The sequence below is a fragment of the Choloepus didactylus genome, chromosome 18 (genome assembly GCF_015220235.1).
Source record: "Choloepus didactylus isolate mChoDid1 chromosome 18, mChoDid1.pri, whole genome shotgun sequence".
Taxonomy (NCBI): Eukaryota; Metazoa; Chordata; class Mammalia; order Pilosa; family Megalonychidae; genus Choloepus; species Choloepus didactylus.
The window spans coordinates 62,061,505-62,087,632 of NC_051324.1; the positions used below are offsets into that span (position 1 = coordinate 62,061,505).

The 26,128-nt window shown below is 34.8% G+C and overlaps 1 protein-coding gene across 2 annotated transcripts in view; it reads left to right on the forward strand.

The window, feature by feature from the left end:
- Positions 1 to 26,128, forward strand: part of CEP112 (centrosomal protein 112) — a 560,812-nt gene that overhangs the window by 215,267 nt on the left and 319,417 nt on the right. For both annotated transcript variants that reach the window (XM_037809125.1, XM_037809126.1), the window contains one exon: positions 11,160 to 11,295. In XM_037809125.1, coding sequence (XP_037665053.1) covers positions 11,160 to 11,295 — 136 coding nt within the window. The remainder of the gene's footprint in view (positions 1 to 11,159; positions 11,296 to 26,128) is intronic.

A 26,128-nucleotide genomic window follows, 5' to 3' on the forward strand; every position in this document is an offset into this window, starting at 1 on the left:
TCTGTTTGGCTTTAGAACAACCTAAGGCCTCAGTGTAGCCCAGAAGGCCGCATGCTATGATTTCCTGCCTACTTCCCAGTCTGAAACAAGACCCTCTCTCTCTGCTCTCTGCACTTTGGTCACACTGGCCTCTGCTCTCTTTCTTGAATTAACAACAGCCTTTCCATTTCAAGGTTTCTCCATTTGTTATCCTCTATGTTGAAATGCCCTTACCCTGTATGTTCTTTTACCTAATTCTACTCATCCTTCAAATCGTTAGCTTTAACCTCACTTCCTCACATCTTAACTCCTGGCTGAGGTTTTGTCCCGCTTTTTTATAAACCTTTAATGCCCTTTATTTCTTCTTTGTTCAAGGAATTGAACATTTATTCTTCTTATTAGTATTAATTCAATGTCTTTGCTCCCTACTACTCTGAAAGATCCTTTAATACAGCAACTGGGTCTGAATAGTTCATTGATGTTTTTCCTTTTTTTTTTTTCCTTCATTTTATTGAGATATATTCACATACCACGCCGTCATACAAAACAAATCGTACATTCGATTGTTCACAGTACCATTACATAGTTGTACATTCATCACCTAAATCAATCCCTGACACCTTCATTAGCACACACACAAAAATAACAAGAATAATAATTAGAGTGAAAAAGAGCAATTGAAGTAAAAAAGAACACTGGGTACCTTTGTCTGTTTGTTTGTTTCCTTCCCCTATTTTTCTACTCATCCATCCATAAACTAGACAAAGTGGAGTGTGGTCCTTATGGCTTTCCCAATCCCATTGTCACCCCTCATAAGCTACATTTTTATACAATTGTCTTCGAGATTCATGGGTTCTGGGTTATAGTTTGATAGTTTCAGGTATCCACCACCAGCTACCCCAATTCTTTAGAACCTAAAAAGGGTTGTCTAAATTGTGCGTAAGAGTGCCCACCAGAGTGACCTCTCGGCTCCTTTTGGAATCTCTCTGCCACTGAAGCTTATTTCATTTCCTTTCACATCCCCCTTTTGGTCAAGAAGATGTTCTCCGTCCCACGGTGCCGGGTCTACATTCCTCCCTGGGAGTCATATTCCACGTTGCTAGGGAGATTCACTCCCCTGGGTGTCTGATCCCACGTAGAGGGGAGGGCAGTGATTTCACCTTTCAAGTTGGCTTAGCTAGAGAGAGAGGGCCACATCTGCGCAACAAAGAGGCATTCGGGAGGAAGCTCTTAGGCACAATTATAGGGAGGCCTAGCCTCTCCTTTACAGCAACCATCTTCCCAAGGGTAAAACCTATGGTAGAAGGCTCAACCCATCAAACCACCAGTCCCCTATGTCTGTGGTCATGTTAGCAACCATCAACAGTTAGCACAGTGTTGGGCATGAAGTGGTAAATGAATTCTTAAATCCCATGTGGAAGCAGATTAACAGGTGACTGTATTTATTATTAAGCACATTCAAGACAACCTCTGGAACCACTGGAAAAGTATTAGGTGGGAACAAATAGTCATTGAAACATGGATTACATGTATCAACAAATAAAGATTGGTATCTTAAAACCACCATAGAGGAAACATAGACTTTCATGCAAATAGCAGAAGAGTATATGCTTTGATAAGAAGTAAAAATGGTTGCATATTTTATTATCTCTCAAAGAAAATCTTAATCCTATCTCGAGAAATCCTTTGCCCCGACCGTATTCATTTTCCTCTTTAAATAAATAAATAAAAATATTCTGATGAAGATTTTCTTTTTTCATAGAAAGTATAAAGGTCAGGAATAAAAGTAAATATATTTTATAAAAGTATACTAAAATATGGAATAATTCACCATGTTGAAGTGAATATGTAACTCATATGTGTGGATGTATGTGCATGTGTGAAATACCTATTAAGTATTCTGTTATGACCATACCAAAATGCCATGTCCTTTATGAAGCTTTCTCGTTTTACTCTAGACACAATGAATTATTCTGGTTCTTGCTTGCTCAAAGTATTGTATTCATATCATCTAGCTTTTATGACACTGAAAGTATTACAGTTTGTATTGTTTCCTGTAGTGAAAGCAGAGACATCTTAATTGCTTTTATATTTCTAGCACCTAACACAGATCCTGGCAGAAAAAAAGGTGTTAAATAATTGTATGAAGACTTTTGTTTTCATTCTCTTTCTAAAAGTGATTTGATATGCAAGTTTTAACTTTATGTAAGGATAAAGTACAATATGGATTAGGGTATAAGTTCAATTAATTAATATTGGAAATTTAGTAAAAAAAAGTGTACATTTATTTATCAATTTAAAGAATAGTATGATGCAAAAGAATAAGTTTGGACTGTAAAATCAAGAGTGGTTAGTTTACTTTCAAGTTCTGCCATTTACATGTGAACCTGGGAAAATTACTTAACTCTTCTTAACTTCAATATTCTGATTCTTGAAAAGAAAATGTAAATAATAACTATATCTGGGATATTTATAAAAATCAAATTAAATAATATATGAACATAGTAGATAGTCAATAAATGTTTTCTCCACTTTATCAATTGCAAAGATATTTTAAAATTATAGTTAAAGCTATGAATATTACAAATTATAGCAACATCATTCACCAAAAGTACTGAAAAAAATCTAATGTGACTTTAAAATACATTTCATGTTGTTTTGAAATCATTTATAGTAGGCAAAAAACCCTTTCCCTAGTGTGTGTGTGGGAAGGGGTATATATGAACTCTGTATTTTCTGCATGATTTTTCTGTAAACCTACAACTTCTCTAATAAAAACATATAAATAATAAAAGCTTCCCTCACATGATAAATATTACTTTTATATTTGGTAAATAAAGAGAAACTTTGCCTCCTTTAATTTTGATCTATTTGTGCATAGTGATGAATCTAAGTGAGAATACTTTCCAGCTACTTTGAAATATTGAACTGCCCAGGGACAAGGCATGAATGATGTTTTGAAAGAAATAAATATTTCAGCTTCACATTTCAGCCTTTCTTCTTTATTCCTTTGATCTGGCTTTGGTTTACTTATCATTCTGCTTGAGTGACTTCACACTCTTTCTTCCTCTCCCTAGTAACAAGAAGTGGTCTGGTACCTATTTCAAAATAATTAGGCTTTGTCACTTTACAGGATGAACAAAAATTGCCTTATTATTTACTGATATAATACTGCCTCTAAAATAAGATGTCTTGGTAAGTATATATGTAAACTTTGCATATATGATATGTAATTTATATAAGAATCTTTTAATCACTAGTTTCTTAAATATAGGAAACATAAAAAGAAGCATAATTAGATATGGGATTTATTTTGAAGTTTAATAGTTTAAATATTTTAAAGGAATTTTTCTTCACTATTTATACTGTGGCTATTTTATCTTCAAGGATTATTTTCTCAAGATTTTCTTATTTTACCATAGCAATGTTAATTCCTTTTATAGCGTTCCTATTTGCTGAGATAGTGTTCTTTTGATTTAGTTAGAGACCCATATTATAGGTAGAAGGTACTGTAGCACACAATTATTATGTAAAATTTTAAACTGTTAATATTTAAAACTTTCATTAAATTTACCTATAACTTTATTTTCTACTTTATACATAAATTTTCTTATCTTCTGAGATTAGTTTCCTTATCTGACTCTCACTGCCTCTTTCTATTCTGTGTTACTAAAGCACTTAAAATTTGTCACAAAATTTAGTATATTTAATACTGTGCTACTATTTGATTTTTTCCTTGCATTTTGTCTTTCTCCTTAGTCAGATTGTAGTTTCTCCAAGATAACCATTTCTTATACTTCTACAGTATTTGACAGAGTAGATGTCAGAATTTCCTTCCAGGACCCATACAACTTCAAGATCATGACTACATTACTAAGAAAGAAGGCTAGGAGGTTGATGCCAGAATCAATTTTTTTTTGAATTATAATTATCCACTTAGAATATAATCCAGTGGACTTCAAGAGATTTATGGACTACTTAATTGAAATCCATATAGTACAAAGTTTTTGGATAGTTGACGATTCCTCTTTCCTGTTCATAACTAACTTGTTTCAACCAATCATGGTTCTTTAGGACTGGAGTTTGACCCTAGAGGCAAGACTCTTTGGATGATTCTAAATGTTGACAATAAAAGGTTTTTGTCAGAAGAGTGTTCCATCAGATGAACACCTTGGCACTTAACATCTCTTAGGATGGCTACAGTCAAAAAGACAGATAACAGATAATAACAAATATTTTTGTTTGTTTTGTTTTGTTTTCCCTTTATCCTTTTTGGGCTTTGCTGAGCTTTTTCAATCAGTATAATTATATCTTTCATAAAAATTGGGAAATATTCAGGTATTATTTATTCAGATTTTTTTTCCATTGCATATTCTCTTCCCTCTATTCCTGTAACTCCAATTAAACATGTTTTATTCATTTTATTATTGTCCCACAGGCCCCTTTGGCTTAGCTTATTTATTTTCCAATCTATTTTTCTCTTTGCCCTTCAGATTGAATAATTTCTATGCATCTATCTTCCAGTTCAATAAAGTTGATTTTGGTATGTTGATCTTGTATTCTACAACCTCATTGAACCCATTTATGAATGCTAATATTGTGTGCGTGTGTGTATTCCTTACGATTTTCTATGTATAAGACTATGTAGTCTTCACACAGAAACAGTTTTACTTCCTTTCCAATCTGAGTGCCTTTTATTTCATTTTCTTGCCTAATTTCTCTGGCTAGAACCTGCAGAATGATGTTGAATGAAGTGGTAACAGTGGACATCTTTGTCTTGTTCCTTATCTTAGGGGAAAAGGTTTTTTAGTCTTTCATCATTGGATGTGAAGCTAGCTGTAGGTTTTTTATAGGTACCTTTTATCAGATTGAGGACGTTCCTTTTCTATTCCTTGTTTGTTAAGTGTTTATATCATGAAAAGGTGTTGGATTTTGTCAAGTGCTTTTTCTGCATCAATCGAGATGGTCTTATATTTTTTGTCTTTTGTTCTATTTATATGGTTATGACATTGATTAATTTTTGAATATTAAATCAAATGTGCATTCCCACTGGGTCAGGATGCATCGTTCCTGTTATATGTTGCTAGATTTGGTTTCCTAGTGTTTTGTTGAGGATTTTTGCATCTATATTCATAAGAGATATTAGTCTGTAGCTTTCTTTGATGTCTTTGTCTGATTTTTGTTTCAGGACAATCTCAGACTCACAGAATAAATTTGGAAGTGTTCCTTCCTCTGCAGTTATTTTGAAGAATTTGTCAAGGATTGGTATTAATTCTTCCTTAAATATTTGGCAAGAAGGATATTTTATAATAAAGGGGTCAATACCTCTGTAAGAGTTAAAAATTATATATATATATATATATATAATTATATATATATATAATTATATATATATATCTGTACTTAATAACAGAGTTTTAAAATATGAGGTAACAATAGATAGAATAGAGAGAGAGAGAAAAATTCCAGAATCATAGTTATAGATATTAACATTCCCTCTCAACGATTCATAGAAAATCTAGGTTAGTCAGATTCATTCAACACAATCCAGAAAGATTTCACTATAATACTAAATAGTTCCTAATATGATCTTGAATCATGCACAAAAGATGAAATTATGTCTAATATATTTCATTTAAGAAAGAATATATCATACGATTATTGGGAAATCAAAAGTAGGTTGTTTTTTTTAAAAAAAACATTTGCTCACTGAAGTTTGAAGACAATTTTTCAGTTGTGGATTTAGTTCCATGGAATATTTCATTCCCCCAATGATTACAAAATAGTCAATCGTATTTTGATTTGATGTGGATGATCATTTCAGAGAAGTGTTTTGAAAGAAGGAATTTTCCTCAATAGAAAAAATCTATACAATTATGGTTCCTCATTTTAAGAAATGTGATTTAATTTTCCCACCAAATTTCTATGAGAATGGAGTAAAATATAGTCTTTCTGCATGGTTTTTGCATGTAAATCTATCTTAATGTTGTACAGTCAAATGTAGACCAATACTAATTCCAATTTTACTGAGTGTTCCTTTTGACTCTTGAAGCCTCAGTGTTAGCCATTTTTTACAAGAATTTAGCAGAGTCCATAGTCTCAGCAGTCAGATGAAGAAGACACTATATCATTTTTTTCATCTATCATGCTCAGTAAAAGGTATTTTTTTAGTACCCTTTAAGTCATAGTTGTATTTTAATGTTTTGACTGACTCACTCTAATCAACTTGCACCAAGTATAGATGATATTACTGCTTTGAAATCTGTTTTCCAGCCCAGCTGGAAAGGGAATGGAGACTTTTCTAGCTATTTTTCAGACTTGTTTTTTGTGTACTTTTGTTTCTCTTGGAGTTTCCAGGGGAGATGCCAAGCTGGCAGCAAATGAAATATACTCTGTAATGTGAAACCTTATAAATATATGGTGGATCATTGCCATCCTTTATGAAAACTGCTGGTACAGAAATATGCGAAAGGAAGATTTTAAAATTAAAGTTGGCCTGCACGTATAAACTTTAGCTTGTAAAGCTTAAGAAATGCTGACGTGTAGTTCATTAGTTTTGGACATTTTATCGCCTTTTTTGGAATAACCATGTACTTCAGAACATCCTTTAATCTGAATTAGCTTGTGGTTGTGTAAAAATGTAGCTCTCATTTTTCTTTATCCTTTTTATACTCAGATGAGGAAAATTGACTGCAATTTTATAAAGAAATTGGAGCTAAGAAGCAAATTCTCTGCCTACCTGTTTTAGTTTCCTGGCTACTAAAGCAAATACCAAGCAGTGGGTTGGCTTAAATGACAGGAATTTATTGGCTCACAGTTTTGAGGTTAGAAGTCCACAATCAAAGCATCATCAAGGTGATGCTTTCTCCCAGAAAACTGTGGCATTCTGGGGCTGGCTGCCAGTGACCCTTGGCCCTTGGCTTTTCTGTCACATGGCAGTGCCCAAGGTGGCCTCTCCTGGTCTCTCCCTTCTTTTCTGGGTTCTGTTGATGTCCAGCTTCTGGCTGCTTACCTGTGGCTTTCTCTGTCTCTGTGTCCTTCACTATAAGGCCTTCACGGAGGCCCAGCTCTAAGACATTTGAATGGTGCATATGTGCTTGGCTCCACAACTAGTTCTGTTGAAAAAAATCATCTTCAAAGTCAGATTTTTGCAAGTGTATGTGCTTCTTGTAAGACATACTATTAGGAATCATGGTAATAAGGAGTACTGTTCTTATGTCATGAGGAGCCCAGACCTTTGCTTCAAACTCTGTTACCACTTCTACTTCAACACCTTGTAGAAGTCAAGATGGATTCCTCATAAAAATGATTGATTATCGCCTTTATTTGAATTGACAGATATTTTGTTTAAATTAAGATGGAAGAGTCCTACATATTAGTGGAGCTTCATTTATTTGTCACATTTTATCTGGACAAGAACATTCATTTACATTGATTGAGGTGAGGCCTCCTTTGATATTCAGCTTTACTACCAGATTAACTCAGCAGGTGTTGTGGGAGTAGGGGACTGGAAACAAGTAAGGAGACTACACACATTTTCCTGTGCTTGCTATTTAATATAAAACAATATTTGGGCTTTGTAAATTAGGATAGAAATTATCAAGTAACAGCAGTTGCTTTTTGACAGTATTTTAATATGGTCTTTAATACATGGCTAAAGTTTATAACTTTGGTTTACGTGGTCATAAGTTAATTATAAAGTAAACGAGCTAAACTTGGTAGCTAAGAATGAGAAGATATAGTGGATAAGATTTGTTCTATTAAATTGAAAGTATTTACATTGGCTTAATAGCTCATATTAATTATTGTACAGCAAATATAACTTATTCCAATATGCATAGAACAAAGTTGATATTTCAGCTGTAGGTCATGTATTAGTTTAAAATGTATTAGCAAAATTTCCTTTGGGCTAATTAATGGTACCTATTTGAAAATTTTATGATGCATGAACTTTTTTTAAATTCAATTTTATTGAGATATATTCACATACCATACGGTCATCCATGGTGTACAATCAACTGTCCATAGTACCATCTTATCGTTGTGCATTCATCACCCCAATCTATTTTTGAATATTTTCCTTACACCAGAAAGAATCAGAATCAGAATAAAGAATAAAAATAAGAAAAGAACATCCAGATCATCCCCCCCATCCCTCCCTATTTTTCATGTAGGTTTTGTCCCCATTCTTCTACTCATCCATCCATACACTGGATAAAGGGAGTGCGATCCATAGGGTTTTCACAATCACACTGAGTCACCCCTTGTAAGATGCATAAACTTTTAAGATTTTCTAATATAGTCCAGTGTGCTCTCTTCTTTATGTATAGACAGAGAGTCCAAGCAAAGGTAAACTTTAAGTAAATTTTAATAATAGTTACGAAATAGGCTTCACAAGTGGTTTTAGAAGGGACTCAAAATTTAAATACTAACATCAAATGAAATAGTCTTTGCAGTCCTTGGATGGTAGAGAAGCAGCCCTTGTACCATCTTACCCCAAACTCCTGCAGTGGAGACAGATGAATGAATCACTCATCAAGTATAGTAGCCTTTCCCCCGAGCCTCATCTCAGAATCTTCCTAATAGAGGATTCCAGGAAGCCCCTACCAATCAATTGAGGGTGTCACATCAGAGAACATCCATCCTGTTGTCAACCCAGGTCTAGACTAAGGTATCTGATAAAATTTGTCCTGACTTGTAATTGTTCCCTTATGCTGTTTTAATATTCAACTATTGAATATTAAAAGAAAATATTCCGTGTTTTTATGTAACCTCACATATAACCCAATGCTTCCTGCTTGGGCAGTATAATATAGGAAGGGTGAAAATGCACTCTTAAAATTCTCTACAGCCATTGGAGTGCTCAGTCTTTTTTTACGTAGTCCTGCCCCTCGAATCAGTCTTCAGTATGATCACCATCTTCTCTGAACCAGTCTTGATATTAAGTGGCAAAATCAGAGCTAAAAATCTTGACATTGTGTCACAAATATAAAAGCCTTGGAACTTAGCAACCAGTTAAAATTAAAGACATGTTACAACAACATGTAAGAGAAATGGAGGACCACAAGACATTCAGGTTCCCATTAAACAGTCAACTAAAGAAAAGCTTTAAAAAAAACTTGCAGAAGCCTACAGTAACCAGGAGCCACATCTGGCATGCTTCATGATCTGGAATGGCTTAGCTCTCACTGTGGGGCATCACACATCTTGGGGCCTTGTATTAAACACTGTATGCCATAAAAATGGTGGCTATGCCTATATAACAGACACATGGAAGAAAAAGAGATTTCAGTGGGAAATTGCGTTGGTATCATGGAGATGTAATGATTGCTGTCATCTTCGGGTGTGAAGATGTGTGGTGGATATGAAGAGATAAATAGACACAGGTGGTATTTAAAATGAAAAATTAAGGAAAGAGGGATACAGGGTGTGCTCCTCCAGCCTGTACATAGAGAACTCCTTATTTGCAGATAAGCCACGTCCAAACACAGTGGGGAAACCCTAATCTAGATATACATTGCTCCATCTCTTCACAAAGGGACGGAACAGTCCTGCAAAAATGGAAAGTAGGTGGCACTGTTTTTCTCATCAGCCTTTTTACCATCTAAGCGTCAAGAAAGGATTTCAGTTCTTTGGTGTTTTGATACTTGACATACATATATTTTCTTATTGGAAAGCCTAGACATTATTGTCAGAGAAGTTTGTAAACTCAAATCTAAGTAACTCCAAAAAGCTCTTTTTTTTTTTTTTTTTTTTTTTTTGCTGGGGTCTTAGAAGACAGTAGCATCTTGGTTTCGGAAATACTTTTTCCCTCCATTATGATGTTTATCTAAAATTTGATTTGCTTGAGTTAAATAATCTCATGATTCAGCATTCTTCAATATTACAGTTAATGGTAAGATAATTGTTTTCTCTATGTGTTGACTTTCCCATTGAGTGGAGGTGAGCCAAGTTCCTCTTCCTATGGACTCTGGAAAGTTGGGAAAGCCACACAGGATTGTAGAAAAGCACAAGCTCTAGAAGCAGACTGCTGGGAATGGAGTCCTGGCTTGACCTCTTCCCAGGTGTTTTGACTTTGGAAATATTCCCTAGGCCCTGGTTTCCTGTAAAATTAGGGATATAATAATGCCATTATATAGAGTTGCTGTGAGCATAAATGAGAGAAGATATGTAAAAACATGGTACACAGTGCCCAGCGTCTGGTCAAAACTCAAAATTAGCTATTATTAACTTTCTTGGATTTATAAACTAAAACCTTTATTTTTTGTTCTATTCATATGCAAAGATTTTCTCTTGTTTTGTTGAACTCTTTTGACTATACTTTCTGTTTGAGGTGTGAAGAAATGAAATCGTTATTAGTTCTTTTAGGCAAATCTTCTATATCGGCGGTACAATAATTTCCGGCCATCTTGTTGCACTGTTGGATCTACTGCCCTGCAGGTCAGCTGCTGAGTAGACATGACTTTTAGAGATATTTCTCTTGACATCTGGATTCTTTCTTCTTCTTCTTTTTTTTTTTTGATATATGGTTCACATACCATAAATTCATCCTTTTAAAGTATACAATTCCATGGTTTTTAGTATATTCACAAGGTTCTGCAACCATCATCACTATCTAAATCCAGAATATCTTCATCAAACCCAAAAGAAGCCCCATACCCATTAGCATCACTCCCTATTTTCCCCTTGTCCCAGCCCTTGACAGCCACTAATCTACTTTCTGTGTCCATGGATTTGCCTGTTCTGAGTATTTCATCTAATTGGACTCAAGCAGTATGTGGTCTTTTGTGTCTGTTTTCTTTCATTTAGCACACTGTTTTCAGGGTCCATGTTGTGGCATGTATCAGTTCATTCATTCTACACTGGAGGGTAGAATATTAGGCCTACTAATATTCCATTGTCTGGATAGACCACATTGTGTTGAACCACTTATCAGTTGATGACAGTACATGGTTTTGAACAGTTTTGTATTTAAGAAAATCTTTTGAAGTAGTGGTGCTCTCATCAGAGCACATATTTTGTTTTGTTTTGTTTTCTCTTAAGACAAATTATTCTCAACTTTTTAAAGGTAAGTTTTGTAGGAACTGGATCACAAATTGAAATCTGAATTTTATTTTAGAGCAGGTTAAATATTCTTTTATTTTGTATTTGAATTCTGGAGCTTTTCTGAACTTTTCTAGGGAGAAAGAGGAACAGCTAACTCGTGTGACTGAAATTCAGAGGTTGCAGGCCCAGCAGGCAGATGCTGCCCTGGAAGAGTTTAAGCGGCAGGTGGAACTGAACTCAGAGAAAGTCTATGCCGAAATGAAAGAACAGGTAAGACAGCCACCACACCATCCTTTTGGAAAGTCACTTTCTCAGTAGGAAGGTGCATTCTAATCTTAAATATGACAGACCTTATTCTTTTAAAAAAGCTTTATCAAAAGTATTCACACAGTAGGGTCAGAGATTCAAAATGATAAAGGGATAGTACCTTCTTTTTTTTTTTTTTTATCTTCATTTTATTGAGATATATTCGTATACCACGCAGTCATACAAAACAAATCGTACTTTCGATTGTTTACAGTACCATTACATAGTTGTACATTCATCACCTAAATCAATCCCTGACACCTTCATTAGCACACACACAAAAGATAGTACCTTCTTGACTTAACCTTAAAGCGATGCCAGAATGATCATTTTCAAGTTCCACTTACAAATACAGTAATGACAAGAACGTACCTCATGTTGGGGGATGGGATCAGCCTACAGGTGAAACCTCATGACCATTCAGTTTCTGTAACACAAGGGCTGAGATTAATGTGTGTGTTTGTTCATGTTCCATAATTAGAATTTTATCGATATGTTATAGAAATTATTTTCAACTGGCAATTCAGGATGACAGAAGCTATCTCCAGTTCTTGCACAGATTAAGTAGTATCTCTTTTAATTTTGAGAAAAATAAATTTTAAAAAAATAATAGAGAGAAGCACTACAAGCACCTTGGTACTCATCATGAAGAATCAATAATTGTTGATACTTGGTTTAATTCAACTAAAACAGTACAGATGAAGTTTGCTTTGTTATTGTTACACAGTCCTGTTACTCTCTCGTCTCTACCTCTGAGAAAACCACTTTGGTAAATTTGCTGTATATTCTTTCAGTCTATTTCTACTTTTATCTACAGTATATATTATGGCTTTGTGCCTCTGTTTTTAAAAAGATAGATAAATACTAACAGATTTTATATATTGATTGGTCAGATTTGCTCTTTTTATGTTTCTGTGGCCTGTTTTGATGTAGTGCATTCCTTTTAATGCTGAATGTATTTCTTCATGTGAATATTTTATCAACTTCCTTATTCAAAGGTATTTAGTTTATTTTAATTTTTTCCTGATTATAAAGAATGTTGTAATATCTTTTGTGATTTCATTTTCATCTGGAGTTGTCTTCCTTAGGAGTTCCAACCCTACACTGGAGGGTAGAAACATCCTAAGGAAGGTTTCATGTTTGAATCCAGCTGAGCCCTGTAGGATTTATTAGTTTGGAACTGTGTTGTTGTGGTGGTGTTTTCTTGATTTGGATTTCCATTCATCATGAGTTGTGTGAATTTGGGTTCTGAAAATGGGGCTTGAAATTCCATTCTCTCTGTGTTCCTGTTGAAAATTTGTCCTGGAGGGTAGAGACTTTCTGGTTCAAATATGCAAAGAAGATGCATAGGAAGCTCTCTTATAGGCTTCAAGTTTAAAGGAATACAGAAAATATTGAAGGAATGAGCCCTAAGGCAAGGCTTTTTAAGTAAATCATTAAGAAGGCTAAAACTAAGTATTTGAAATTGCTAAAGCTGACAGTACAACTTCCTGAGATAAGCTGAGAATATGATAGGCACCTTTGGGACTTCTTGGAACTGATGATATAAAATTAACAAATCACAGAATTCATGGGTAAGTAAGGAGAACCAAAAAAATGACCTAGGACCTGTGAAAACATTCTGTAAAACAAGAAAAAGCATCAGCATTCAGCAGTCGCAGGATAAAAATAGACTTTTGAAAAGGATCTACTGTAAAATTCAGAAAAAAAATTCAGAAAAGTGATGCTTTTATAAGAAGCCATGAGCTGTATTAAAGAGGCTACATGTTAAGCAAAAGTTAATGCAATGAAATTTTGATACATCTGGGAAGAGAATTGAATCTCAGGAATGAAATGAAAAATCTGCAAATTCCTGGGCAGGATGAAAATGGCAAATAAATTAGAAAAATAAGCCAGTTATGAGTTTTGAAGGAGAAAGGTTGTGACTCAGTTTTGTATACAACCAAGAAGTTTTTCACTTGTGAAATCCATGGAAAGACATTTTCTTATATGTAACATTTCAGAAAATATATACCACTTATTCATCTTCTGAAAAAAATTACATGGACACATCAATCAATTCAGAAATGAGGCAAAAATGCTCAGACATAGGGAAATCATATGGAAGGATGAGTAGAGAACACCAGAATCCAACAAAATAGAGAGAGATTTAAATAATTGTTACATACCTTGTTATAAATAGAATGCTAATGTTAGTTGATTCTTGAAAAGAAATTATATTAAGTAGAAATATGTATAAAAGAAATTATATATATTTTATAACAGCAACTTCAATCTAAATGTCTACATTATATTAACAAAGATCAAGAAGTAGGAGATAGTGAGCATAGGGGGAGCACAGTATGTAAAATACTTTGCCTTGAACTAGGTGAGACTCAGAAGAAAAGGTAAGTTAAAATAATTTTGAAATGTTTAAACATAGTCATTAATAAAATGAACAAGACACTACAGTCTCAAAATTCTTGAGAAGATAAAAGAAAAACTTGAGTGGAGATATTGCAGAAGAAGCAGAAACAGGAACAGAACAAAATGACCAAAATAAGACAGAGTGTATCAGTGACTTAAATCCAAGTGTGTACGTGTGTGTGTGTATTCATATATGTAAGTTGTTTATGAAAGGCATGACTAAAATCAGTTTACCAAAAAATTATATTAAAAGGATAGTGAGAGTATATCACTTACATTCAGACAAAAAGTAGGAATGTTATAGTATCAATAAACGGGACAAAAGGATGTATCTTTACATGCTAAAGCAAGAGTACTCAATCTAAAAAGGAGAAAGTATTAGGAATACTTGGAGAAACTGACAGACAGTCATGGGGTGCATTAGTATACTTTCTGCGTCTTTGACAGATCAAGGAGGCAAAAGCCAAACAAATAAAGGGTCTAAATAACAGTTTATTTAATAGCTGTATTTCTCCTTTTGACAACACATTATTTCAACACACTATATTTCGACAACACATTAAATTCCTGCAATCATGTAACAGTTGTAAAACTCAGTAGACCATGAAGAAACCCTCAGTATATTTCTGAGACTTGACATCACAAAGAACAAATATTTTTGATCACAGTGCAGTAAAACTGAAAATTGAATTTCAATTAAAATTGCTACATTGGACTTCATTGAAATTAAAAACCTTTGCTCTTTGAAAGACACCATTAAGAAACAACAAAAGAAAGTAAGACAAGCCAGGCAATGTGAGAAAAGAGTCACAAAACTTACATTTCAAAGAACTTGCAGCTAAAATATAAAAGAACTTTTACAATTCAGTAAGAAGACAAATCACCTAATTAAAAATGGGCAAAAGATTTGAACAGACACCTTGCACAATAATCTGTATGAATTATTAATAATTACATGTTCAATATCATCATTCATCAGGGATTTGCAAACTAAAACCAAACTGAGATGCCACCACATAGTCATTAGAATGATTAAAATGATTAAGATTAGTCTCCAGTGACAGTGTTGGTGAAGACATGGAGCAACTGGAGCTCTTATACACTGTGGGTGTGTACATAAGATAGTTCAGCCACTTGGGAAAAATTTAAATTTCTTAAAAAGTTAAACGTGCAATGGCTGTGCTAATGAGCCATTCCGTTCCTAGGTATTTAACCCAGAGAAATGAAGACATGTCCAAAGACTTATATACAGATGTTCACAGCAGCGTTATTCCCCAAAGCCCAGAATTGGAAATGACCCACATGTTTCTCAAAAGACGAATGGATAAATAAAATGTTTATAGAATACAACTAGCAAAGAAAAGGAACAAACTACTCATAGCTACAACAATACAGATGAATCTCAAAATTATGCTGAGTGAAAGAAGCTGATCACAAAAGAATATATACTGTATATTGTGTAGGTTTTAAGTCCTGTTAGAATCCCCTGAGTAATGTTGAGTTTTTTTTTTTGTTTTAGTAGCTTATCAACCCAATTGGTTTCAGTGCACAAGTCTTGTCTCATGTTCTGTGGATGGGTTCCAATTTCAGTTAAGTTTTCAAAGTTGGCTTTGTCTGTAAATGTGCCACTCAGAGGTGAGTCTGAGACTTGGGTGATGATTTAAATCACTCTACCCAAAAACTGCAGGCACTGATGAAGCATTCTGCAGGATAGACCATATGCATGGTTATAAGACAAGTCTCAAATTTAAAAGAATTAAAATCACATGAAGTATGTTCTTTGACCCCATTGATAATAAGAAATAAACAACAAAAAGAAATACTGAAAATCATCAAATATTTGGAAATTAAATCAAGCACATTTAACTCACTTGTAAGTCAAAGAAGAAATCACAAGGGAAATTAGAAAATATTTTAACTGAATTAAAGCAAAAAATATGATGTATCAGAATTTATGGTATACAAGTAAAGCAGTGCTTAGAGAAAAAATTATAGTTTTTAATACCTATATCCAAAAAGAAAGTTCTCAAATTAGTAACCTAAACTTCTACCTTAAGAAACTAGAAAAGGAAAAGCAAGCTTCTGCCCAAGAAAGCAGAAGAAAGGAAAATATAAAGATTATAGCAGAAAGCAAAGAAACAGCAAACATAAAAATAGAGAAAATCAATGAAGCGGAAAGTTGGTTTTTGAAAAGGTCAACATATTTGACAGACCTTTGGTTAAATTGAACAAAAGAAAAAAATTAAAAAGAGAGAGAGATACAAATTACCAAAATTAGGAATTAACAAGGGGCATCACTATTGATCATACAGAAAATAAAATGATTATAAGGTGATATTATCCAAAACTTTTTGCCAAAAAATTATGCAACTTAGATGAAAAGAACAAATTCCTAGAAGGCACAAATTAACAAAACTGTCTCAAGTAGTAATAGAAAATTTGAATAAACCTATAACAAGTAAGGAAATGTAATTGGTAATTAAAAGTCTCGTTACAAAGAAAAGCCTAGAACTAGATGACTTCACTGGTGAATTTCATAAAATATTCAAAGAAGAAATAATTCTAATCCTTTGAAAACTCTTCCAGAAAATCAAGGAGGAAGGAAACTTACTTCCGATTTCATTCTGTGAAGCAAGTATTACCTTGATATCAAAGCCAAATAAACACTTTACAAGAAAAGGAAACTGAAGACCAATTTCTCTCATAAACATATACACAAAACCCCTTAACAATATATTAGTAAACTGAATCTGGCAACATATAAAAATGATTATACACCATGATCAGATAGAATTTATGCTAGGTTGTTTTAACATCTGAAAATCAATTAATTAGCATATTAATAGAATAAGCATATTTAGAAGCATATTAAGAGAGTAAAGGACAAAATTCACATGATCTTCTCAAGCGAGGCAAAAAATCCAATACCCATTCATGATGAAAACAAAACAAAACTTCTTGGGAAATAGGACAAGTAGGGAACTTGCACAACCTAATAAAGGAATTCTGTGAAAAACCCACAGCTAATATACTTAATTTTGAAAGACTAAATGTATTTCCTCCTAAGAACAATGCAAGGATGTCTGCTTTTGCCACTTTTACTTAATATTGTATTGGAGGGTCTAGCCAGTGTACTAAGGTTTAAAAAAAAAAAAGGTGTATGGATTGAAAAAAGAAGAAGTACACTTGTCTTCATAAGACAGGATCCTGAATGATGGATATCTATGAAATCCATAAAAGAAATTCTAGAGCCAGTAAGTGTCTTAAGTTTGTAGAATACAACATTAATGTACAAAAGTCAGTTGTATTTCTATATATTAGCAATGAAAAATCTGAAAATTTAATACAATTCTATTAACAGTAACATCAAAAAGAATAAAATATTTATGAGAAATGAAACAAGTTGAAGACTCATGCAATGAGTACTATAAAACATTGCTGAGAGGAATTTTAAAAGATCTGGATAAATGGAGAGATATTCTGTGTTCATGGATTTGAAGACTTAATATATTCAAGATGGCAGTTCTTCCCAAATTGAGCTATAAGTTCAACACAATCCTTGCAAAATCCCAACACTTTTTTGTAGAAATTGGTAAGGTAATTCTATACCATGTATGATTACGCAAAAGACCTAGAACAGCCAAAACAATTTTGAAAAAGATAAACAAAGTTGGAGGATTTATATTACTCTGTTTCAAAACTTAAGATAAACATATAGCAATCAAGATTATGGTCCTAGCTCTTGGATAGACATGCTGATAAATAGGATAAAATTGAGAGTCCAGAAATAAATTCTTGCGTTTATGATCAATTGATTTTTGACAAAATGACAAGGTAATTCAATGGAGAAAGGGTATTCTTTTCAGCAAATGGTGCTGGAACAATTGGGTATCCACAAGAAAATAAATGAACTTAGACCCTAGCCTCACATCCTAAACAAAAATTAACTCAAAATATATCATAGACCTAAATGTGAATTATAATTATAATATTTCTAGAAGAAAACAAAGGAGAAAATCTTTGTGGCCTTGGGCTGGGAAAAAAGGTCTTAATTGTGACGGACAACCAAAAGCATGATTTTTTTCACGTCTTTTGCTAAGTTTGGGAAGTTGTCTGTCATTATGTCTTTGCATAGTCCTTCTTCCCCTTTCTCCCTTTCTTCTCCTTCTGGGACTCCTGTTATGCATATTTTGGTTTACTTGATGGTGTCCTGGGGGTCTCCTTTTCAACGACAGTAGTTTTCTTGGGTTCCTTTTGAAAATTTGTATTTCTTTGCTGAGATTCTCATTTTGTTTATTCATTGTTTTCCTAATATTCTTTAGTTTTTTCTCTGTATTTTCCTTCATCTCCTTGCTCATTTCTTTAAAACCTTTGCCCGTTATGTCTACAGGTTGGTGTTCTTTGTTGATGTTTTCTGGAATTTTATCATGTTCTTTTAGATTCTCCATCATTTTCAGTTTTTTGTTTGTCTAGTAATCTTTTGTTGCATACTATACATTTTAGTATTTTATAATGTTAACTCTGGGATTTATTCACTGAGATGTCTGTTTCTTGAGTTTGTAACCAGCTGGTGATGTGGCAGATTTCCTTGAGTGTCAGTAGCTAGCAAAACCAAGTGCATCTAAGCAAAACACACCTTTCACCATCTTTGCAAAGTGGTTTTACCTTGGCCAATGCTGTATATTAGAGTTCAGCTATCCATCAGGGAGGTCATCCCAAGGCCAATGCAAAGTGCAGAGTCCTCCCTGTCTTTTCTGGGTCTGTGTCTTATCCTGAGCTTGTGCTTGCTAGTGGCTTTAGTTGTTTCCCTGTTTGCAGGAATTTGAATGCCCCCTCTACTTCCTTCTCCTGGGTGTCCCACTGTCAGACTTAAAGCAGGTAAGCCTTTGCTCATGCTATCTGCTTCAGTTGTTCCTTACTCTGCTTTCATTGTCTCAATCTGCTTTTGTTTGGAGGGCAAATTCTGGGAGGGTAGTATGCTGAAGAGGAATTTCCCAAGTCAGTTTTTCCCAGTCCCAAGGCCAGGGATCCACAAATGGAGCACTCATTGGCTCCAAACTGCCCTGGGGAGAGGATAAGAGAGAGGCCAGGAAGGGTGCCAGTAGCTTCTTCCAGGCTCTCCAAAGCTGCACTTTCTTGACTCAGCTCCTGCCCAGCAAATGCAGCCCTGCTGCTCTGAGGAAGCAGCCTGTCTTTAGGGTGGGTGGGAACAATGTCTGCCTTCAGAGCTGGTCCCCTTCCCTCCAAAGAAGCTAATCAAAAGCAGTGATCGGCAATCAGCCTGCACTGCCCCAGATCTTGGGGAATTGGATTTTTATGTCTCTCCCCAGCAGTAGCAAGCTCTGCCTGCGGCCAAGCCCCACTGCTGCCTGCTGTGAGAGTAGGGACTAGGTAACAGTAACCACAGTATGGAGAGAGCAGTTTACTGGTATTTACTGTAATTTACCAGGCTCTTTCTTCCACTCTTCCCTGGATGCTGTACAGTGTTCTCCTGGACTCGAGTTTTGAAATATTTTGAAATAGTTGATTCAGACACTTCCTGCGTGTTTGATAGTTGCTCTGATAGAAGGACTGTTCTGATAGAGGGATTTCTATGAGCTTCCTACTCTTCCACCTGCCCACAATCCTGTCTCCCCTTTCAGAATTTTTTGTGTAAAAGCAGCAGAGCTTTAGGACATCTTTTTTTGTTTGGAAACTGCTGCAGATAACAGACAGTGGGATTTTGAATTAAAAAAAAAAAAGCTTTGGGTTTGTTTTGAAAGAGAATTACAGTTTCATAAATGCGGCCCATGACAGAAATGGCACAGACTCATAGTTTTTTAACTAATTGCTTCACACTATTTCTTTCACGTAAAAGCACTTTACCTTTTTAAAGATCACTTATTAAAAACTTATTAATCCAATTTTTACTCCAGTTGTGAAATCCATTATAAGTGTTAGCTGTCAGCAATTAGATTTGTAAAATGTGCATATCTTAATTGTGAAAATTCATTACTCTGTTAGAATTCTTTCTTCCTCTCTCTATAGTCATATTTTTAAAAGGAATAGTCCTATATTTACCCATTCTCTGTGAAACAAATGAATAACTGGAAAAGACAGCTATACGTTTTGAAGTATTGGCAGCAATTCCTTTTAAAGTGAAGGTTTTTAATCTTGTAAGCTGACTGTATGAATGCCAGCTAACTAGTTTCTCCTGGAGCTTCTTCTAGCCACTTGACTTTTCTAATTTATTTTTCTCCTCTTGAAAATACATCCTCATTAAATGAAATTTGCTGCTAAATAGTATCCTCTGGCTTTAAATTCTGTTCTTTTTCCTTTACAAACAGCAGTTGCCTGGTATTAATTTTATGTCTGGAAACCTCACTGGTTTGCCATGAAAAAAAAATTCTGAAAATCCCTGCCATTGACTAGTGGGGTTGGTTATGGCTCTTACCACAACTGGAGATGCTTAGACAGTTTTTTGCATTTCAAGTGATTATAAATTTAGTCCATCATCCTATTTTTGCTGTTGAATTAATGAACAAAAATGTCAAGTTACAAGCAAGGAAGAATGCAATCTGGATATATTTGTGTCATTATATCTGGATGGATAACAAATAGACGTGAAGAATAAAATCATCATGCAATACATTCATTGTGACTTATACCTTTGTCCTCTTGTTTTTCAAGGTGTGTGCTGGCTCATGTAATGTTGAATAATATTTTTAAACCATTGTAAGATAATAAAAAGGCCAGTATAGGTAGAAGCTTTTTTCCTTCATTGTCTTTTGGTGATACTGGAGATCTCTCCTTACCCTTTTAACATTTAGCATTTTAGTCTTTAAGTGAGATGAAGTAGTAGAGGTAAAATTGTACAAGTATATTTAAGTGGTTTAATGGATACTATCGATGATTAATCATTTCAAAATGACAGAGTCCAAAGAATATATTTAAATATTTGGCATGGAAATACAAAACACAACAACAAACTTCTAGAAAGATGGCGGAGTGGGTGAGATGGAGCAGGCTTCTCTTCTGTGGAAGAAACTAGAGAGGGGCTGGAGGATGCCCTGGACCCTGGTTTTGGGGTGTGACTAGCCATAGAGGGACCCTTAAAATACATGATGGGGATGTGGAAAAAAATGCAGAGAGACGGTGCCTCAAACAACAGGGTGAGTTTTGTTCAGCTGGAACTGCCTCCTGGGGCTGGTGGCAGCCAGACAGCCACCGGGCAAGGAAGTGAGCAGCATGCACCCACCCTAACAGTTAACTAGGGAGGTGATCCTCCATAGCCATATGGCCAGGAGTGCCTGTGAGGGAACCTAAGAGGCAGCATTTACTCTCCCCCCATGGAAGTCTGGAGTGTGCACTGGAAAGAAGCGGGGACAGGAGAGGGCACCATACAGAAGCATCTGTACCCCTCCCACACCGCAGAGGCTCAAGGGCACATGGCAAGCTGGGAGTGGGGCACATTTGAGCTGGAGGGTGCCCTTGAATGGACTCATTGCCGAACTGTCCAGGGCTTGCATTGCACCCCCAGGGCAGGCAGTCCCCAGTGCACATGGAGAACTGGTGCACTGATTGGATGCCTACCTGGTTTAGACTCCACCCAGCACATAGGAGAATTTCAGGGAAGATCGGCTTGAGAGTAAAAGGCAGCTCAAGAGTACCATCTGCTGGTAGGATAGGGAAACTGCTGTCCAGCAAGCTGTAATTCTGCCAAATTATATGTAAATGCTCAAATAATCCTTTATTTCCCAAAATAACCTTCTCAAGGCAAGAAAATGCCTTGAAGCCAACAGAAAATCATAAAGCATTTGAAGAATCTAGAAGATATGGACAAGCCAAGCGAACAAATTAAAAAGCTGGAAGAGACACAAAATTTGGAGCAATGAGTTAAAGAAGTACACACAAATCTCCAAAACAATTTCAACGAGATGGTTAAAGACATAGAGAACATCAAGAAGACTCTAGAAGAGCATAAAGAGGAATTTGAAAGAGTAAATTAAAAAGATAGCAGATTCTTATGGAAATAAAAGACAGTGTGGATCAAATTAAAAATGTACTTGAGACACACAAGAGCATATTTTTAAGGGGCAGAAGAAAGGATAAGTGAACTGGAGGACACACAATGGAATGTGAACACACAAAAGAACAAATGGTGAAAAAAAAATAAAAAAATGTGAAATGAATCTCACGGAAATGATGGTGCGCTAGTTTGGATGCATTATGACCCCCAAACACCATATTCTTTGATGCAGTCTTGTGGGGGCAAATGTATTACTGTTGATTAGATTGGAATTCTTTGAGTGTTTCCATGAAGATGTGACTCAGTCAACTGTGAGTGAAACATTTGATTGGATAATTTCCATGGCGATGTTACCCTGCCCATGCAGGGTGGGTGTTAATTGGATCACTGGAGTGATGTAAAGGAGTTCACAGACAGAAGGAACTCAGAGGAACTGAGAGTGACATTTTGTAGAGGAGCTGCAGCTGAAACAGGCATTTTGAAGATGGATGTTGGAAGCTGACGCAGACGGATGGATAACATGAAGCAAACAAATATAAAAATCATTGGTGTCCCAGAAGGAGAAGAGAAGAGTAAAGATCTAGGAAGAGTGTTTCAAGATATAATTGGGGAAAACTTCCCAACCCTTCTAAACAACATAAATATGCAAATTAAAGATGCCCAACAAACTCCAAATAGAATAAATCTAAATAAACACAACCTGAGACATATACTGATCAGATTGTCAAATGCTGAAGAGAAGGAGAAAGTTCTGAAAGTTGAAAGAGAGAAGCGATTTACCACATACAAGGGAAACAATGTAAGACTAGGTACTGACTACTCATCAGGCACCATGGAGACAATAAAGCAGTGGTATGACATATTTAAGATTCTGAAAGAGAAAACTTGCCAGCCAGAATTCTTTATCCAGCAAAGCTCTCCTTCAAAATTGAGGGAAAGTTTGAAATTTTCACAGACAAACAAATGCTGAGAGAATTTGTTAACAAAGACCTGCCCTGCAAGAAATACTAAAGGGAGCTCTACCAGCTGAGAAAAAAAGAGAGAGAGAGGTCTGGAGAAGGGCACAGAACTGACAAGTATTAGTAGGGGTAAATTAAAGGAAAAAAAGAGAGAGAGGGGAAGAATAGATCTGACAATTAAAAACCAAAATATAAGATGGATGGTTCAAGGACTCCCTTCACAGTAATAAATTTGAATGTGAATGGATTAAACTCTCCAAAATACACAGATTGGTAGAATGGATTAAAAAATATGACCCATTGATATGCTGTTTATAAGAGACTCATCTTAGATCTTGCGATACAAAGAGACTGAAAGTGAAAGGATGGAAAAAAATATTCTACACAAGCTGCAACCAAAAGAAAGCAGGGATAGCTATACTTGTTTCAGATACTATTGACTTTAAATCCAAGGATATCATAAAAGACAAAGAAGAAATTCACCAAGAAGAAATGATGATCATAAATGTTTATGCACCCAATCAAGGAGCTCCAGAATACTTGAGACAAACATTGACTAAACTGAAGAGAGCAATAGACACATCTACAATAATAGTGGGAGAATTCAATACAGCATTCTCTTCTACGGATAGAACAACTAAGACAGAGGACCAATAAGTAAATTGAGAACCTAAACAATATGATAAATGAATTAGACTTAACAGACATTTATAAATCATTACATCCCAAAGTACAAGTCTGAATAAATTTAAAAACAGGAGAATGTTAGGACTTTATACTTATCTATATTGTGATGGAATGAATGTATTTTTGCATTTGGGAAAGCACATGTCTTTTTGGGGCCCAGGGGGTGAAATGTGCTGGTCTGGATATATTATGTCCCCCAAAAAGCCATGTTCTTTAATGCAGTCTTTTGGGGGCAGACTTACTAGTGTTTCGATTAGGGTGGAAACTTTTGATTGAGTGTTTCCACGTAGATGTGACTCCCTCAACTATGGTTGATAATTTTGATTGGATTATTTCCATGGAGGTGTAGTCCCGCCCATTGATTAGTTCACTGAAGTATTTAAAAGAGAAGCTAAGAGCCAACACAGACCCAGATGCTTGCTAATGCTTAGAGATGCTTGGAGATGTGGACAGAAGGATGTTTGGAGATGCTAAGCTAGAAGATACTAGGCCAGAGTTGGCCCAGAGTTGTTCCGGACACCATCAGCCATTCTTCAGTGAAGGTATCCTCTTGTTGTTGCCTTAGTTTGGACACTTTTATGGCCTTCAGACTGTAAATTTGTAACAAAATAAACCCACTTTAAAAAGCCAATCCATTTCTGGTATTTTGCATAATAGCAGCATTAGAAAACCGGAGCAGTTCTATTTTACAATAAGGAAGTAACTGAAACTATGGTACTGTGACTCACAACATTTTTGGAAATTTCCTATATAACTACTTGTTAAATTGTACTTTGAAAGTTATTACCTTTTTGCATATATGTTATGTTTCACAATAAGGAAATAACTGAAACTCTGGAACTGTAACCCATAATATTCTTTGCAATTTGCTCTCTAACTACTTGTTAAATTGCAATTGGAAAGTTATCACTTCTATATAAATATGTTATATTCTACAATAAAAAATATGATTAAGAAAAAAACATAAGAACACAACAAAAAACACATAATTATAAGAAATCTCAATTTGTATCCTTAAAATGCTTCATAATGTAGTAAGTGAAACTTTCTCCTATAATAATCATCAATGATTAATCTCTTTTGCAAAAGCAAAATAAACAAAAAGATATCTACTGAGAACACTGGACTAAAAAACATGACGTTTTGCATTTGGCTGACTTGAAGGGCTAATAATTGTGAAAATAGTAAAATTATTCTTGTTTTAAAAATACTGTGTTTTATTGACTTAATGGCGAGTAGAAGGAATTAAACAGCCTTGATGTTGTCTTTCATTCATTTATAAAAATTAATGAATGCCTACCCTATACCAGCCACTGTTCTGAATCCTGGGAATACAGAGATTATTAAGACATGTTTGTGGCTTGTGTGATAGACCTTGTAATAGACTTGTGTCATAAAGTTATTATTATAATAAGCAGTACAATGAGTGAATAAATAGGTTTTTGGGAAGACCCATAGGAGGGACATCTAAGATAACCTAATGATTTATGCATTTATCTACAATTAGGGCATTTTTGTGTAACCATGGGTTTCTCAAGTGTTTACTTGTTAAAATGTTATTGGTAATTAATTTCCCAAGGCAAATTCTAACTAAATATATACTTATGATACATAAATTAATTTTATTTCTATATGCCAGGAACAAATAGAAAATAAAAATTTAAAAAGCTGTCATTTATAAAAGCACCAAAAAATCACATATCTTAAGAATAAATATTAAAACATGTGCAAGGCTTCTATTCTGAAAACTGGGTAACATTAGAAAAACTAAAGTATATCTACATAAGTAGAGGGATGTCTTTATGTATGGACTCAATATTATGAAAAGTCAGTTCTCAATTCTAAAAATCAAAATCGTAGAGGTGTTATGGGGTGGGGGAGGTATGTTTGGGAACTGACAACCTGATTCTAAAGTGTATATGGAAATGCAAAGGGCTAAGAATACCTAAGGCTTTTGAAGAAGAGCACAACTAGAGATCACTACCAGATAGCAAGACAAGTATTAAGCTATAGTAATTAATACAGTGTGGTATTGGTAAGCGGGACAGAAGAAAGAGACCAAAAACAGAATCTTACACATATGACCAGTTTGTTTGGTGTCAAAAGAGGTAGTGCAGTGCAGTTGGGAAAGAATGATCATTTCAATAAATGGTACTGGGTCAAGTGAAAACCATGTGGAACAATAAAAATCGTACCCCTTACTTTACCCTATTCACAAAAATAATTTCAGAAGGATTGTAGATCTACAAGAGAAAGGTAAAACAATAAGACTTTTAGAAAAAAATGTAGACGTGTTTTTGATAGTTGGGAATAAGCAAAGATTTTCTAAATAGGACACAAAAAATGCTATACATAAAAATCAAAACATTGTTAAATAGAAGTTCATTAAAATTAAAAACTCCTCATCAAAACAGACTAGTAAGAAAGTGAAAAGGCAACCCTAGAGTGGGAGAAGATAATTGCAATTTAGATATCAAACAAAAGACTCATATCCACATTAGGTAAAGAGCTACAAATCGATAAGAATAGGATACACACCAAATAGAAATATGGGCAAAATATTTGAAAAAATATTTCATAAAAATTGATCTCAGAATGACTGATTAACATACAAAAATGTGCTCAACTCTTTTGGTCATTAGGGAAATGCAAAATTAAAACCACAGTGCAACACTACTATACATCCACCAGAATGGCTTAAATGAGAAAGACAGGATACCAGGTGTTGGCAAGTATG